This window comes from Trachinotus anak, unplaced genomic scaffold, assembly GCF_046630095.1.
Source record: "Trachinotus anak isolate AG129_WGS33_773 ecotype Australia unplaced genomic scaffold, CSIRO_AGI_Tana_v1 ptg000001l, whole genome shotgun sequence".
Lineage (NCBI taxonomy): Eukaryota > Metazoa > Chordata > Actinopteri > Carangiformes > Carangidae > Trachinotus > Trachinotus anak.
The window spans coordinates 17,830,542-17,849,568 of record NW_027273852.1 but is presented as its reverse complement, the minus strand read 5'-3'; the positions used below and the strand labels follow the sequence as shown (position 1 = coordinate 17,849,568).

The following is a 19,027-nucleotide window of genomic DNA, read 5'->3' as shown; positions in this document are numbered from 1 at the left end:
AAACATGTTACACTAGGTTTTATCACATTTGCTTGTTTGTGTCTTCTCAGTCGGCCACAAGTCTTTAAATGGTTTATATTCTCTAATTTGTGTTATCAGATTCTTTGTGCTTTTGAGGACAAATAAAAGCAGTCATCAAAATGATAGGTTTAAACTACTTTCTCTGTTTTTAAATATTATTCACATTTGTGGCGATGAAACTTTTAGGCCTCCTGTTTTCACCTTCCTGTTATCACAACCTGTCAGATCCATTTTACATGTCTGTTCAGCTGTGTAAAATAGTTGAAGTAGCTGTGTAGTTATCATTCCTCAGGTCTCTTGTGAGTTTTGTCTGTCATATGATCTTTAAGAGCATTTGTACAACCTCTGTCACCAAGGTGGTCCCTCCCTGAGGTGACGCCCTCCGTCTGCAGGTTGCAGGACTCGGTCTCACTTGTGTAGGACCAAATATGCACCTAGTCCTCTATTTTCCTCCATTATTTCTGTGTCTCATTCGCTCAGAGTTACATTTTATTCTGTCTTGGATCGAGGGGATTTTCAAAGTAAAAGTCAGGAAAGTTATGTTTTTGTTTTTATTAGGTGAATTTTGTGAGAACAGCATCAAGATGGACACAGGAGTTGGAGATCAAGAGTAAAAGTTAAAAGCAACTGAAAGGAGGCGTATAAAAGGAAAAAAGGGACATTTTATAATCAGAGACAATAGTTAAACCGTGAGATACCAAAACTAATCAACATGAACTTATTCATACTGTAGCTCACTCCTTACTTGTCCTGATCCTTTTCTTATTCTGTCTTTTTAGAAAGGTTCAGTAAGAGGTCCTGTGCTCTACCACGACTATTTTTAACAAGCCCTGAAAGCCAAGCATTGGACACACACACATACACACATACACACACACACACACACACACACACTCGCACGCACGCACGCACAATCCCACAGACCCTTAGACAGGTGCCAACTTTTGAGCCGAAAAGTGTGGTGTGTTGTGTTGTGGTGGGGTGTGTGCATTGGGAGTGACTGTGGGCTAGTGTCGGAGGAATGCGTGACCTCGCCGGCCTCTGCCGCTGTTTGGCTTTGATCGGACATTCCTCTGGAAGTTTCCTCCTGCTGCTGTCACCGAGCTGCAGGGCAGTGATACGGTTCCGTGTGTGTTATTATGTGTTAAGAGGAAGAGTGTGTCCTTTTTTCCATATTTGATTTATTTTACAAGCAAACAGTGCTGGGTGCACATATTAAAATATAGACCTACAATGCAACAAAAGGTTCTGATGATTGGTAGAATCAGTGGTATTAGAAGTAGGTGGTACTGGTAAATAGATATTAAAGTACTATTGTCCATCCAACATCCTGGATAGGAGAACATAAATAATCCTTGCTGCAACCCTTTAAACCCAGGGTGGTTGGTCGTTACAGACATTGTTGAAACTTACTGAGCTTTTTAAAATTTTTACTGGAGATTCAAAGTTTCCATAGAGGCCAAATAAGTCGTGATACAATTAAGAGAAAAATATAAAATGGTCAATCAATTAAATATTTCCATTTCATGCAAAGATGCAGCCATAACAGTCATGACACAGTGGGTCTGAATTATAGCTGAATCCATTAAGCGATCCAGTCCAGGAGCAGAAAAATTAATCTGCAACTGTTTTGATAACCAATTAATTGTTAGTTACTTTTTGGCCAAATGTTCCGTTTTACATAGAAAACTGAAATATATTTGAGTTTTGAACTGTTGGTCAGACAAACCCACAAAACTTTTGAAGATGTGCTCTGGAGCTTTAGTTAATTTATTTTGTTTCCTGATATTATATAGACCAATCAGTGAGTTGATTTATTAAGAAAATAATTTGCAGATTAACCAATATTGAAAATCAGCCCTGGTTTGAATATTTCATTCATAGCTTCAGTGAACAAGTTGACACAGAATATATTTATGTATATGGTGCTGTTAGTCACAGTGGAAAATGCTAAAAATAAAATAAAATTTTTAAGGGGATAAGAAACTGTTTTGGAAGATTATGTGTCATATTTTGAAAAGTTAGTTTGTCTTATTGAGGCTTGTGATGAAGGAAATATTGAAGAGAATCTAAGAAGAGAGAAAAAAGAGATTTAACTGGTTGTATTTAAGAGTGAAGAGAAATTCTTTGTATTTGTGTTTCGAAGTCAGAAAGAAAGACGGCTCTCCAGAGAGAAACATAACAAGTGACAAATCGTTTCAGGATGTCAGAGGTCTCCATCAGGAGGTTGTACATGTTGGAAGGAGTTTTTTGGGAGAAAGTAAAGGCGTCTACTGGTGGTTAAGTTAAGAGAAGCAGCGAAAGTGTTGTGGCTTTGTAAGATGCTTTGATTGAGGAAAGTGTGTGTGGGAGAGTGGAAGGAGCAGCACAGGGGATTGTTCTTGATGAGCTAAGGAAAAAGCATGTTGTGGGTGTGTTTAGGAGTCTTGAGTAAGGACAGGAAGTGTTGTGGCTGTGTGGGGAGAAAGTGTGTGTCGTGGGTTTGTGAAAAAGCTTGTTGTGGGTGTAGAGAGTCTTAAATAAGGAGACTGTGTGTGTGTGTTGTGGGGGCATGGAGAATGAAAGACTTGTTTGGGAGAAAGAAGAAAAGGGACATTTGGAAAGCAGTTAAGATAAAAAAGTTTTTTATAGTTTTTAGAACAATGTGTGTGTTGTGATGTGTTGTGTTATGATGTGGGTTTGGATGAAGTTTGATAGTGTGTTACATGGGAACAGAGAGGCAGCATCTTGTGTGGATAAAGAAAAAGACATTAGCAAGTGTCCAGAGAGCAAAGAGAGAGTTGATAGTGTGAGAAGTTTTAAGTGAGGAGTGTTTGTTATGGGGGCAAAAACAGAGCCTTGCTTTGGTCTTGGAGAGCAGTCAGGAGGAGAGACTTGGTGATTGGCCGAGGAGGAAGAGGGAGTGTTTCAGAGCAGTAAGGAGTCTCAAGGACGTCTTGTAAAGGAGTGGACAAAGAGGCAGAGTAACTCAGAGTCTGGATTGGCCGCAGTGAGAGCGAGTGTCTTGTGAGTTTAAGATCTTGAGAAAGCGGAGGAGAGAAACCCGAGTGTGCAAAAGGAGGGAGTTCTGGTAGGAAGAGAGGTGAGGAGGAGGACAGGAAGGGAAGAGGGTGTCAGGAGAGTCAGAGAGCAGAGACTGGAAAAGATAAAGCCGGTTGAAACGGAGGAAGGAGGAGAGGAAAAGAGGGTGAGAAAGAAGGCAAGAGTGAAAACTGTGGCAAGAGAAGAGCTGACGAGGGAGAAAGAGAAGGAAGGGAGGACAAGAAAACAAAGCAACCAAGGAGGGGAGGGTGAGAAAAAAAAAAAAATAATTCTTGTCTGGAATAAAAATCGACAGGGTTAATGAGAGGGAGAGTTAGTTAACAAGTCTCTGCTGCAGCCACACGAAACCAAAGAGTCACACACAGAGACCAAAATACCCATTGAGAGGGAGCTTAGTGACAGGAGCTGGTGTTTTTGTGTGTGCCGCTCCTCCTCCTCCTCCTCCTCCTCCTCCTCCTCCTCCTCCTCCTCCTCCTTCTTTACATGCTGTTGTTGGCCTTAACTGTCAGCGGGTCACTGGGGCGCCACTACATCGCCATGTTCGAGGCCACGCAGAACGTCACGCTCAAGCCTACGGAGTCCTGGAGGGAAGCGCTGCTGGATACCCGCGTCATGGACCTCTTCTTCACTGTGAGTAGCCCGTCCATCACTGTGTGTTCATCTGTCTCAGGGTGTTTTACAGCCCTGAAAAAGTCTTGAAAATGTCTCGCATTACTTTTTTTTTGCTCCTTAAAATTCTTAAAACCTATGTTAATTGTTCAGTTTTCAAGTTGTGAGTTCTTGTTGTGAACTTTTTTGAATCTGAAATTTTCTGGGCCACAGTTGTTTTAAATGTTTTGCCTTTGTTTTACTGATAAATTTGCACTTCTATTTCATTTTTACACGCCACTACGGAAAAGAAAACTCTTTAAATTACCTTGTCAAAACCTGCATATGCCATGCTCACTGATGTACCCTGTCAATTAATCTTCATCTCCTCCTGTTTTCCATCCACCCCCCTCTCTCTGTCAGGGAGGTCACTGGAGTTTTCTCGTGTCCCGCTTTATCCTCTCTTCTTCGGTTTCTTTCCTGACGTCTAGATCGTGGTTTATTTATGATAAACAAAGAGAGACAGTTTGCCTTTTCATGTTGGGCAAAGAAAGCTCACTTGACCTCGTCCTTTTGGCACATGTGAAGTTTTTACTACTTTTTGTGGGTTCCTTTAATGCACCATTAAGTAGATTTATGGGTGCTTTGCAGTGGGGTCGTGTTATTGTGTTACTGTCCAGGGGACCGCCCGGTGAAGTAAATGTGTATTTTTGTGCAGTGACTTGTGTGTTTAAAGAGGCGGCCCACGCTGGCTAAGCAAACGGTGTGGAGGGGAAGTGTGGAACAAACCGGTCAGCTCTTCTTCCATTCAGCATCCGTCCAAACCCTCTGGCTGCTCAATCTCCAGATACTGAGCCACTACTCTGCCCTCTTAGCTGCCTTTTGCCATATACTGCTCCCTTCCTTAAGCCTTTACCTGCTCCACTGCCACTACCACCTTCCTGTCATCTACCTGTTGACTGTACTGTTACACTTGTTGTTTTGGGTCATGTTCACTACTCCAGTCTTATCAGTCAACTACTAATCACTGTTGTACTAACTGATTCTTCCTGCTGCTTCCTGACAAAAGACTTGTTCTCCTGCAAAAAACTGCTCAAACATTACAACCCCTTTTCTGCCAAATACCGCTCCATTACTACAACCTTTCATCTGCCTATTGCAAAATATTGTCGTACTTCTTCACCACCTCTCTGTCTTTCTCTAAGTACTCCAGCCTCACTTAACCAGTGCACACTGCCAAATACTGATCCACTCTCATAGCCTTTCTGACACACACCAACAGTCAGCATTAGGTATCATTGGCTCGAATCAGCCCTGATGAGGGTGATTCAGCACGTTCAGAGGTTCAGAGGCTACTGAAGTCATGATTGTGCAGTTTTTTATACATGTATTTTTTTTTCTTTTTCCTTTTGTTGTGTCACAAAACACAAATCACTCTCAATTTATTATCCTAGTGTGCGGTCAGATTTAATCAGAGGGATAAAAATAAAGACTTTTTTCTTCTAATGCAGGTGCAGAACGTAGTACAGACATGTTAGCAGTCAGCTCAGTGGGCCACAGTGTTGTGGTGTGTTCAAGTGCAACTTTTCACAGGAGATGTGAGGTGACCCATCAGTTTGTGTCTTCTGGTGCTGTTTGTTTGAAGTTGTCGTGGTGAGTCAGGGCTCTAACCTGCCCGCAACTAAATTCTGCTCCACTGCAGCTTAATCACATGTGTTCATTCTGCTGCTGCTGCTTCTTCTCCTTTTGAGCAACATTTGTACCTGTAGTTTTTGTAAGGACTATTGTAGCACACTTCTTGGGATACAAAGTCTGGTCTGTCCTCTGAAGGACTACTGGGTTTGTAAATTACCGTACTCAGAATTTACAGATTAATAGTCCATAAAAATGGTTTGCTTTACAGTGAAAAATGCTTTCTGTCATTGTTCTGGAATGAAGTTGTTTGGAGCTTCTTGACTCCTTCTTACAGTCCTGTCGCTGCCTGTGCAGCTACATTTTTTTTCAGTTACAGAAGTAGAAAGGCAGAAAGCCTGGAGTTGTTTGTTATCAGACATTTGAAAGTTTTATTAAGTAAATAAAGACGTTCTAGTTTTCCTGTTAATTCTATTTAATACTCATATTTTTTAACAGATGCTCAATGGAAACTCTGCTCTTTGTTTCTGTGGTTGCGCTTTTAGAGGAACAAAGTTTACGCTCTGTAATAACCTCAGTGCATCTTTTGTGTTTGGATCTCACACACAGAAGAGGTCGGCTTTGGTTCAAGCGTTTCCTTTAAGTCTGAAATCTAAGTAGTTTTAAAAGGAAGACAGAACTTTGATTTGATATTATTGTTCTTTCAGAGAATCACATTATTTAGAAAAAAAAATCTCCTGGCAATTTAGATGTGAACAAAAATGATTATTTACAGTTACAAGATTGTGCAGCTCAGTGAGATCATTTTATGTAACATGTGCTATGCAGATACACATCCATTCAGCTGTGTTATCATTATGTTTTTTGAGGTTAGTCGTATTTATTTTGTTGGTTAAATATGCAGCTTTCTCAGCTCTGACTGCAATTATCTGTCATTTGTCCATCTGATCACACAACTGGTGCAGTTTCTCTGTGCAACAATATTTCATTCATCACATTCATAAGCATCTTTCCTTCAGCTTTAACACTGCATATATGCCCTCGAGTGTCTCTGTTGCTGTTTAAAATGATTTGTTTTATGCATCATATCTCGTTAAAAGTGAAAATAAAACAAATCTGCAGCAAAAACAAACATGTTTTGAGAACTAATTCTAAATGCATTTCTCTTTTGATTAATTTTGATTGTTTGCGATTGTCTGCAGATGCTTACTTGTTGTTTTTTCCACCACTGTGCCTGATAATCACCCTTCACTGACAGACTAAATGTTTTCATGCAGCCGAAAAAGTTTGAAGTCTGATTGTCAACTCTCAAAGCAATCACAAATGACTGTAATTGGCTCTAAGCAGCGAACATAATCAGAGGTTTAATATACGAAGCAGACAGGCCTAATCAAGGATTTGATTGGCCGATCACGGCAGTTTGGCATGGATAAAAATGTTTGTCATTTTTTGGTCGCTTCTCTTTGCTGCTGGAATCTGCAGGATGTGTTTTGTGTTGGTTTCAGTTTTCAGGTCTCCAGTCTCATCCCTCGCTTCGGTATTTCTAGTAGCTCAACTGTTTGTTATTGTAAGTCTGCTGTGGCACTGTCAGCTGTCTGTGTGTGTGTGTGTGTGTTACAGCATCCTCTCTGGTTTTGTTGGGTGCATTTTTCGTGTGTTGGCACATATCTGTCTCTGTGGGACTGCGTCAGTTTGAGCTTGTGTCGTGTATATTTGTCTGTACGCTCTGCGTGGATCTGTGTTGTGCCTTTGTGTTTTCATGTAGTGTGTGTGTTTGTATCTGTGGGTGTGTATTTATTCACTTTAATGGGTGCTCTGCTGTCTCAGCTGCTGCGTCTCCTCAGCTGCGGGGGGTAACAGGCTGGCCAGGGTATGTATGTGTGTTGAGGGGCGCTCAGAGACACGTGCCATCGGGGTCACAGTCCACAGCAGACCAGTGGCAGGATTAGAGCCCGGCCCCAGGATTAGGGGCCCCTGTTAACAACCGCAGTAACCCACCCATCAAACATACACAGAGCCCTGTTGAGGGGCCCTGGGGAGTCTCCCTCCCTCTGTGGGTGGGTGTCTGTCAGTCTCCCATTAACTGGCTCCAGTGCTCCCTCACTGATCAGTGTTGTGTGCAAACGGGAGGCTGCTGTCAGTTTCTGCAGCCGGGGGGTTGACTGGTGATAAGAGACTTCTCATCTCACGTGATAATTCATTTTTATTACAACTTGCTGTCAGTAATGCAGCTGTATGATATAGTTGTGTGGGCAGATCTTTATATATATATATATATATATATATATATATATATATATATATATATATATATATATATATATATATATATATATATATATATATATATATATACAGCCGTCCTCAAAATTATTCATACCCTTGTTAATTTTGTGATTTTTTATTTTTGCGATGAAACTAATGCATTTTTGTCAAGTTTGTTTATGAATTATATGTGACCAACAAGTGAAAGAACGACAACAATACACAATTCAAGAAACTCTTAAATTCATGGGTATTTTATTGTCGGATTACCAAAAAATGCCATGTTCAAAATTATTCATACCCCTGGCAATATCTCAACAAAAATGTCCCAAATGTGTTCATCATTGTCCCAAAGTTATTTCATGATGTCTCATTGGAATGAATACCTTTTTTGTTGACCAAATGTTAAACAAGGTTAAAAAAATAGCATCTTTCCAGAAGAGTATAAATAGTGGGAAAGTGTTCAGGTCATTGTTAATCTCTGGTCATCATGGTAAAGAAGAAGGAGCTCAGTGAGGACCTGCGTCAGCGTCTTGTGCAGGCCCACAGTGAAGGAAAGGGTTACAAGGCCATTTCCAAGCAGTATGGTGTCCCTGTCTCAACCGTCCAGAGCATCATCAACAAGCACAAGAGGTTCAACACTGTCAAAAACCTCAGTGGGCGTGGCCGAAAGTGTAAGGTGTCCCCCAAACTTGCCAGGAGAATCTGCCGAGAGGTCAACACCAACCCACGGACCACAACCAAGGCCCTAATTCAAACCCTTGAGCAGACAGGGACAAAGGTGTCACGGTCCACCATTGAGCGAGTTTTGCACAGAGGAGGTCTCCATGGACGTAAACCTCGGAAGACGCCGCTGCTCAGGAAAAAACATCTGGTAGCTCGCCTGGCCTTTTGTAGAGGTCATCTGAAGCAAGATCCCAGCTTTTGGTCAACCATCCTGTGGTCTGATGAGACAAAACTGGAGTTATTTGGCCATATGGATACCCAGTATGTCTGGAGGAAGAAAGGAGAAGCCTATAGACCAAAGAACACTGTGCCCACTGTCAAGTATGGTGGTGGAAGCATAATGCTGTGGGGATGTTTCTCTTCCAGTGGCACAGGCAATCTCGTCAAGGTCCAAGGTATCATGAAAAAGGAGGATTATATCAGGATACTTGATGAAAATGTCAAGGAATCTGCTGAAAAACTCAAGCTTGGCCAAAACTGGATGTACCAGCAAGACAATGATCCTAAACACACCGCCAAGGTAGTCAAGAAATGGTTCAAGGACAATGACATCAGTGTCCTGGAATGGCCAAGTCAAAGTCCTGACCTCAATCCAATTAAGAATTTGTGGCATCACTTGAAGACCAGAGTGATGGCGAGGAAACCAACCAACCTGACCCAGCTTGAGGCATTCGCCAAGGAAGAGTGGGCCAACATCCCACAGGAGACGTGCAAGAAGCTTGTGGACACGTACAAGAATCGTCTGGAAGCAGTCATAAAGAATAAAGGCTATGCCATTGACTATTAAATAAAGACGATGGACTAGGGTATGAATAATTTTGAACATGGCATTTTTTTTGGACTCCGTTAATAAAATACCCCAGAAATGATTTTTTTAAATTATTTTATATTGTTGTCATTCTTTCAATTGTTGGTCACATGAAGCTAAAACACAAATTTGAAAACAAGCATTTATTTCATCACTAAATGAAAAAAATCACAAGAATCAGCAAGGGTATGAATAATTTTGAGGATGACTGTATATATATATATATATATATATATATATATATATATATATATATATACATACACATGCACTGTTAGGTTTTCATGAACTTAAAAAAATAGAAAAAAAAATAATAGTAAAGGTGGTACGTGCAAAAGTTTGGGCACAGGGGCAGAAATATTCTGCTTTGAGGTTGTGTGGCACAGGAAACATTACACAGACAGAGAGAAGAACGGATTCCACTAAATATCTGCAAACTCAGGATGTAAATGTCCTGCAGTCAAGAAAGTGAAAAGAGGCTGTCTTCTAAAACTACAACAATGATCCAAAGCAAACATCAAAATCCACCATCAACCACTTCAAGAAACACAAGCTGAAGCTTTTGGAACGACTCCTCACAGACCTCTGACCTGAAAAACACTGAAAATCTGTGGTAGATCTAAAAATATCTCAGAAAACTGTAGAGCTCTGCAGGAGGTAACATTCATAAATAAAGAATAGAAAGAATCTTAGCTGGATACAAAATGTTGTAATAACTGCCAAAGTAACTGAAAACTGACTTAGTGGGGTGCCCAAACCTTTGCACATGGTGCCACACTCACTATTTAATGTATTCCTATTTTTTTAAGTCCATGAAATAAAAAGAAATTGTGCATTAACAGTTGAAGAAATGTTGATTCAAATGTCCCTTTGCTGCAGCAGTTGTTTTTCACATCAAAAATAAGCAAAATATGTAATCTGCTCAGGGGCGGCCAAACTTTTGGAACTGAAGTTAAATGAGATCTGTTAACACGTCACTGCTAAGACGTCAGACGGGGCAAGAAACACAAGCTGTCAGATGAACAAACTGATTTTTGACTTTTTGACCTGATGTACTTATTATAGTTGTATGTGCGCAGTGTTTCTGTGCAATTAGATGTCCTTAGTTTTATGTTTCAGTTGTGCACACTCTGACCATAAACTCGAGTTATTAAAATAATGTGATAACAGTTTACGTTTGTTTACATCCTGTCTGACAGCTTCTGTTTGTGTGTGTGTGCTTTTTTTTATGAATATATTTTGGCCATTTATGCCTTTATTTGAAAGCTGAAACTGAGATAGAGGTAGCAGAAAATGAGGGGAAGAGATGGGGAATGACGTGCAACAGGTTGCCCATGTTGTAGTGATGTCGCCATGTTCCCAGACCTCAGCAGTTACAATGGGGAGTACAGCGTCATAGCTTAGTGACAAGTGACAATAACCTGTGAAAGCCGTTAGCCAGTGGTTCTGTGACCATCCAGATGTTTTAAATGTCAGACATGACATTTAATGTTTCACTGACAACAATTGCAATAAGTTATGAGATAACACTGGAGCCAGATCATTACTGAGGGCTGTTGGTCCTATCCAGGCCTGAGGCGGTGATCATCCTTCCAACTGACAGGACAAACATTTATTTTGGAAATCAGCTCAATAATTATGCAGTGTGTAGCAGCCATTTTGCTGCTGAAGAGATGCTCAAGTGTCAGGTGGGATTCAGACTCCCGGCGTCTCATCTCTATTTCACTTCAGCTGGTGACAGCTCCACAGCTCTGAGATTCAGTGATGGGGTGATTGAAGATGGATGGAGCGATGAGGGGAAGGACGAGAGACAGGGAGCAAATAAAAAGGAGTTTGGGAGACTGAGTGGAGTGGAAGAGAAAGCAAGGAGAAAACGAAACAAGGGCTGTAGACACAGAGCAGGGTGTGTAATTTTATGGGGGGAGATGACGAAAAAAGACAGAACAGAGAAAGACAATTTAGAGAGGGAGAGAAACCTGGATGCAATTTTCAGGAGAGTGGCAGAGCTTTGAGGATAAATGGGCCATGGGAGATTGAAAAGGAAGAAGACCCTGGTGATTGTTGACCTCCTTCAAAATAAACCCTCTCCGTTTTTGTCGATTTAACACCTCACACTGCACACCCCCATTACAGAAAAGAAGGAGAAGAAGAAAAGGAGAGTGCACAAAAGCACACGCAAACTGAGGCTTCTGTAATTTTGGCCGCAGCTGTGTGTTTTTGTTTGTCTGCGTTTCTCTGGGTTTTTAATTTCAGTTTGGCTCCGAGTGATTAGAGAGCAGCATCGAATTGTGATTGAGTGTGTACCCACATGCAAACACAAACCATACAGCACCGTCAGATGCATCTGGTTTATTTCAGCGCATCAAGTGAACATGTACACATACACACTACAGTAACCCTGCAAACGCTTGTGAATGCGCACAGTACCACAATATCATGACAGCCGTTTTCTAATATTTTCTAATGTTTTATTGACCAGACAATGAATCGAGAAAATAATTGTCAGATTAATCGATAACAAATATAATTGTTAGTTGAGGCACTTATTGACATATTACATTAGCTAACCTTCACCACATGGCTGTGGCTGAATGTATAGTAGTAGATCAAGGAGTTAAATGCATATCTACAGCACAGAGCCATCGCAGCCATCTTAGTTACGTCATAGCTGACCGGCACCTAAAAACGTTACTACATGTTGTGGCTGTGGTGGCAAGTTCCTGATGCCTGTAGAGGTTGTTGAAAGACTATTCCAGTGAAATTTGACAACATAGATGCGGCGATGAAACGAGGTGGACCTTCCCACGTCACTCATTTCACAATGTAAATGAAATGATATAAACCTTCACTGTGTTTGCTGCACCTGATTATGTATGATACATCGGTTTTGTGGGTGTGGTGGTGTAACCAGTGGAAGAAATCTTGATGCTGAGCTATTTATCAACATGTGCTGTGTGCCAGTATAAATCCAGTTTAACTCCAACCCCAACACCAACAACCAAGTCATAAACCTCAGACTGTCCTTTAAAGATTGATCCTCACTAGAGCGGCAGAATGAAAATAGATGAATGTATATTGCAAAGTACCAACAATTAATGACAATATTGATGCATGTTGCATAAATGTAATCATCTTTGTCATTTTTTATTTATTTGTATCTATGAATGGCTTCTGTATTGGGTTTTCAGTAAATGTACTTTATTATCATATATACTGTATATTGCTGTTGTGATATAAAATTGCAAACACACGGATAGAAGCCCACCCCTGGTCCTCACAAAGATAGAAGAACAAGAGCACACACGCGAAAGCGTTTCGTGTTTACCAAGTAAACACAATCAGTGTGGAGTGCAGGGACTGATGAGGCTGCAGCAGAGGCCTGCAGGCAGACAGTAACCCAATCTGAGAGGCAGAGAGAGAGAGGGTGGAACAGAGCAAGCAAAAGACAATAAGTTGGAAGCGCAGTGTTGATTTGAAAAAACAGAAAGATGAGCCTCTGAGCCCCCCGAGGTAACAGACACCAGGCTTTGTCTCCTTCTATAAATATCATTCCTCATTCTCCCTGCCTTTCTCTGTCTCCCACTCCCCTCCTCTCTCTTTCCATCTCTTCCTCTGGCTCACTCTCATCTGCTCCTTCATCCTCTCTCCTCCACTCTTTTCCCTCACCTCATTGTCTACATGTCGTTCTCCTTCATTTTCTCCCTCCTCCCCCTCCCTGGTTCTCTCTCTCATTACCTATTGCCCTTTCTTTTCTCCCCAGTTATATTGTTTTTTGTTTATAGGGCTTGATATTGAACCTCTATTCTTCTTTAGTACGAAGCTGCAGTAAGGTTTGATAGAATTTCACTGAATCTGATCAGTGTCAGATCAGCTTTTCAAATACTTATTCTGCCAAACCTTATGAAATATATATAAATATCTATAACTGAAGTTAAAAATAAACACACTCGTAGAATCAGCTGATCTGTGATCGGCTTTTTTGATATGACATCATCAGCACAGCATATTTATCATGAACTATCATATTAAAGTTAATCAGTCAGATATATTTTTTTTTACTAGAGCTGAAACACTTGTCATCATAGAGTAACAGTAGTGTTTCGTCCTCTGACAGTCTTTAACAATGTGCACACTGACAAGCAGAGAGCACAGTCGTGTTTTAGAAAAGTATTTAAGGAATATAAGCTACCGTTTATATAATTCGCTGCAAGGGATGATTTTTTTTACTGACAGAAAAGGGAGACATAAAATATTAAATAAGAGACTTGATAGCCTTGTAACTCAGCTCATCTACTGAGTATAAAAACCTGAAGTTTGCACTGAATTGGATTCAGTTATTAGATTCAGATGGATTAACTGATGAGACAAGTGAAAGAAAATTCAGAGGCAACCATTTTTATAATTGATAAATTGTTTCAGGCAATTTTTATGCCAAAAAGGCAAGAATTAGCCGATTCCAGCTTTGCAGATGTGAAGATTTGATGCTTTTCTTTGTTGTATATGACAGTAGATGGACTGTAATGAAAAAAAATTAGAAGACATCAGCGCGGGCTCTGGGAAATTATCAAAAGGCTGTTTCATATTTTATGACATTTTACAGAATAAACAATTAATTCATTGAATGAGAAAAGACTCTAAGTAATTATTACTGAACAAAGAACTTCAAATAGTTTTTATGTCACGTTCACTTTCTCTTCTTTATATCATCATTTTGACAATTTAGAAAAAATAAATGTAAGTTACGTTCTTGCGCAGCTACTTATGTTTACACATAATTTAACACTTCCGAATGTATTTTTTATTGAATGAAAAAAAAAAGGTTTTTATAACAAAATATGTTTGCATTCCTTACACACACACACACACACACACACACACACACACACATATATATAAAATCTGTCTGTATCGGCTTTGTTGTGGTATCAGCACTGAAACTCAGTTATCGTAACAGGCAAGAGTATCAAAAAATGTCCATAAACACAGAGCCCACTTGTTTTTTCCCACATTCTTGGTCTACTGGTTGTACAAAGTGAAGCCCACTGCCAAAGCAAACGTAGTAAGAATCGAATTAGCAACTGTTACAATGGCGTGAAGAACAGCGGCTAATGCTTCACTGATACCAAATCCATTGATTAATCAGTGTGCAAAATCTACTGTCATCTGATCTGCATTCCCAACATGTTTCATATTGTTGTATCTTGTTCTCTCTCTTTCCATCCATCCCACTCCCCACATACTGACACACATACACACACACACACACACACACACACACACACACACACACACACACATCCGTTATGTATCTCTAACTATAGTCAGACTCAAGGCGGCTGACATTACTGGCATCGCATGGATCATTCGCTGGTGCAGCTGCTTTTTTAGAGCTCGCGTTGTTCAGTCCTTTGGCCTTGTGCTGCCTCTCCCACCCCTCCCTCTCTCTTTTTCTCTCCCTCACTCACTCGCCCCCCGCCCCCCCCCTCCCGCCCTCTTCCTCCCCTGTCCTCTCGCTGAGCTCTTCCAGAGGATGACTTCACGCTCTGGAAGAGGGCAGCAGCAGCAGCAAAGAATATGGTAGCTATGCTACGTTAGCATCTGAGATCTCTTCCCAGCAGTGTGGCTTACAACCGGCCAGGCACCCCAGCTGGAGAGCAGAGAGAGAAGAGACGAGGAGGAGGAGGAGTGGAGAAAGGCTGCAAGAAAGAATTTAGGGGGAGGAAGTGAGATGATTTGAGAGGAGGAGGAGGAGGAGGAGGAGGAGGAGGAGGAGGAGGAAGAAGCGACAGGGAGAGGGGAGAGGGAGGTTGAAAGTTTGATTGCTTCAGCGATGAGGCTGTGTGCTGGCATAGTGTGTGGGGTTGGTGAAGAAGCACTCACTCTGGATTTAAGAGGATGACAGTTCAAGAGACGGGAGAAGAAGACGAAAGAGGAAAAGAGCTTGGTCTGGCTGAGAAGAGAGAGAGCCAGCTCACAGGAGGAAAGCAGTTGAGCTCCAGACGTCCACACAGTGCCGACAGTGGATACACATGTTGCTGAGAGGCTGTGATGACTCGCAGTGCTTTTACTGCTGCTACCTTACTGTATATGCGTGTCTGTCTGTGTGCACAAATGGAACCAACAATGCCTCTTCTCTTGCTGGAGTGTGACAGCTCAGCACGGACAAAACCCCAAATCCCCCAACTGAGCAGCAGCTCTTGACTGAGATGAGACTGAGTTGAACAGATCTTGTCCAGAAGGAGCCAGATCTTTGCTCTCGGGGTTTGATTGAGGCGGTCTGTGGGCTCAGACGAGCTCAGTGATTGTTTGAGACCAGGGTCACAGTGTCTGAAGACAGACGTGTTGAAAATCATTTCGCCATTTTGCTACGCCTCAGCTTGCTGGGGAGTGGGTTACACCAGTGAGTATTAATCCTGCTGGGTATGAGCTGATGTGTGTTTGTTTTTCCTGTGGTGACAGGAGAAGGTTCACCTTTTCATTCTTGGTCTACAACTTTTCTGTTTCAAAGTGATATTATCTGCAGTGCAGTTTAATTTAAATTGTCATTGACAAAAAGCATAACAGTATCACCAAAGCATCAGGGCCAAATCAAAATGTGAGTGGATTAAATATTTTTAGGGGCTATGACCTGAATCACTGTTTCTCCTTTCAGAAATTCACAATCCCTGGTCATCACAGGGTTTCTGCACATCTTGGGAATACTTGAAACACATCGAAAGCAGTTCCTTCAAATAAAGGCTGTAGAAACTGTTAAAAAGTCTTAAATTTGATTTACTTAGGTTTTGAATATTTTCCTACTTGCCTTGTACAGTAACAGTTATAACTTTTTTGTATGTGGTTGTGGTCAGTAGATGTTTCACTTCTATATACTACAGGTGACACTGGTGCGACAAATTGTACAGTCAATAGTGGAGTTTCAGTCAACAACGTAATTTTTAACTATTGTTATATAGTGGGGAATTATTTATAAAAATGTGATAATAAAGTAAGTATAAACTCATACTATTAATAAACAATTGCTGGCCTTACTATCCTGACTGGTTTTCTGTCATACTTCAACATGTATGACATGTATGAAAACTGTATTAACGTACACCCTGTGTGGCATTGATAAGGTCGTAATGAGTCTTAGATTTAATGTGAGAACGCTGCAGACACAGGTTGGTCGCTCATGATATAGAAAATATTACTGATGGTTAACTACAGTTGATCATTAAGGGTACGCCAAGACTTGAATGATTAAGGATAATATACATGATCTGCATGGTTGTTAATGTGTCCGTAATGTGCAACCCTTGTTTTTAGAACAGAGCAAAAAAAATTTTCTTTTTTTTTTTTTTTTTGAAAGACAATTTGCCAGTCTTAAGCGTCACCACAGACTAAAAGCTTTCCACAAACTGAATTTATTATCACGACTTGTGTACTGAAACTTTTCACGGAGGTCTGACAGTGATTATGAATTTTGGGTTAGTTGTGGTGAATGTGCACCTGAATTTTAAACATGTCGATGCAAATTAGATTGTTCAAAGTTTAGACATAAACACACAGTTATTTTCCCAAAACTAAATTCAAATTCAGAATCAGTAATTTGCACGCCCTAAAAATTCAAAACACAGAATATAAATTGAGACACAATAAATAAATAAAACAAGCAGAGTTTAACATGTACGTACATTACAATAACAAACAGGGAAGCAAAGGATACGGGTTTAGACAACCTTATTGTCAAGTAAGCTCAAGTGTCATTGCTGAGTAAGTTGTTGCACTCTTGGTATTCCTGACCTCTGACCTCCCTGTGGACCCATCATGGATGTTTTTTAAGACCACACACGCCAAAGGTGTCACCAATTTAAAAGTCAGAGAAAAAAAAGCAATTTAATACAATGTAATTTCCTTTCAGGTGGTTTAAACATTTTTACAGCTAGATCATTTTTGTATGAGCATTGTATGAGTTTTAAGCTGCTGCTGTTGTCTTTCATGTCAGTCTCTGTGTGAGGATCTCAGCTAGATGCCCTGCAGCCGTGCAGGTACTCAGCCATGGAAGCTTTCAGACGCTCACTCCAACCACAGTACTGGCTCAGTGTAGCTTTCCCTCCGTATTAAAGAGAAATGGGGAGAAATTGAAGAAAGCTTTTTTTCTTTTTCCATCCTTGTCTCTCTTCATGTAGCAGGTGGGCAAGAGGACAAGACTGAAACGACTGTGCTTTTTCAGTCAGTTGTTGAAAGTGACAGAGAGCAGGGGTTTTCCACATAGATTCAGTCCGTCCATTCTTTTTCCCATGGCGCTGATTTTCCAACAGTGTTCAGATATCTGATATACCTGTTGGTTCCTTTCCTCTCATAGTTTGTAAATGCAAAGCAAAAGAACATAAAAGAACACAAAATGAAACTACTTTCCTCCTCATCTTCAGGTACACAGGAAGATTCGCGAGGACTCGGACATGGCCCAGGACTCCCTGCAGTGCCTGGCTCAGCTGGCCTCCATGCACGGGCCCATCTTCCCTGACGAGAGCGCCCAGGTCTCCTACCTGGCTCACCTTGTGGAGGGCCTGCTGAGCATGATCAACGGGTAGGTGTGACTGAGCTGGAATAAAGCAATGTGCAGTACAGTAATTATATTAGCAACTGTATTAATCTGGTTCTTGAACTGAATCTGAATCCTTTTGAATCCCTGATCAGGTCTTTTTGTTTAGTAGTAGTAGTTTGTTTGTTTGGTGGGAAATGAAGCCAACTGTAGTTTTTGTTTCACAAGGCACAGTAACGAAACAAATTCCAATTGTTTTGTGTAACAAAAATTCAACCAATTACCAGACAGGCAAGATACTGTTACTAATAGAAGCTACAGTAATTAACTATCAAACCTAAACCATTGAGACTCCACTGTGCTGAAAGCTCTGTGACATTATTAACCTGGTTGTCACTCTTTTTTTTTTTTTTTTTGATTAAGGAACCAAAAGCTTAAAGCAGAGACCTGTTTGTTTTCAAATGTAAATCGCTCAATAGAGCTTATTCCATTTTTGTTCCAGTTGATACTAAACAACCTTTGAGTCATTTCCACCACACTGACAGATGAGGCTTGAGAAATAACAGATGGGGACTAATTCAAACCTGCCAATTGAAAGTGGTTCCCACACAGAGGCAGGGGCCATTACACACCCATTACGCTACACTGCATTAGCTTCCCCTTTGCTAAATGATTCTTATTGTGTTGAGTTATGGGAAAATATAAAAATATTATAAAGTTCTGGGAATAACACTCATATGAATGCAAAGGACTAATTGCTGAACTTAGAAAACATTTGAGACTCTTTTATGATGGTGTATGATTGAGGTTAATACTTAAATCTTTAGGAATCACGCAGGAGTTGCAGAAGAAGATGAGTTAAAAATTGTCTTGAATCGTTGAGACAGCTCAGATGTTTATCGTGTAGTAAAGGCGATAAGTCTTTTGTGCATGTAATCTAAATATAATGCTTTTTTAAAACCTCAGCTGTACATTTTCATTCCATAACCTGCAGCATCCAAAACGCAGGATCAGTGAGCACAGCTGATTTTACATTATCCTTGGCTACAGTCTGAGTAGGTTTTATCTTCCTCTGGTATCTCAAGGATTTCATGTTTCTTATATTCTAAGACTCAACAAGTGATGGAGGCCAACAAGTGTGACTCACACTGTGCCTTTTCTACTTTATTTACAGGAAGTAATTGCTTGTTGAGTCTGTGTTTTGTTTTTTAAGGTCTCTGATTCTAGCATCTGCACACTGTATGGGAAACTGGCCGGGGAGGGAAGACTTTGTCTTCCAGTTGAGTAACAAATGGAGTTACCCAGGAGCTAATGTTTCCCAGTGGACTCTAAAACCAAAATTTATGTGAAGTGGGAAAAATTATGCATTTATTTTTCTCACAGAGACGGAGACATTGTATTCAACCAGAGAGGGAAAAATA

At 40.7% G+C, this 19,027-nt stretch overlaps 1 protein-coding gene across 1 annotated transcript in view; it reads left to right on the top strand.

Annotated features, from left to right (window-relative positions):
* xpo4 (exportin 4) overlaps window positions 1–19,027 on the top strand; it is a 63,850-nt gene that overhangs the window by 18,566 nt on the left and 26,257 nt on the right. Inside the window, exons 7-8 of the mRNA XM_071481691.1 lie at window positions 3,581–3,693; window positions 17,494–17,651. Of these exons, the coding sequence (XP_071337792.1) occupies window positions 3,581–3,693; window positions 17,494–17,651 (271 nt within the window). The remainder of the gene's footprint in view (window positions 1–3,580; window positions 3,694–17,493; window positions 17,652–19,027) is intronic.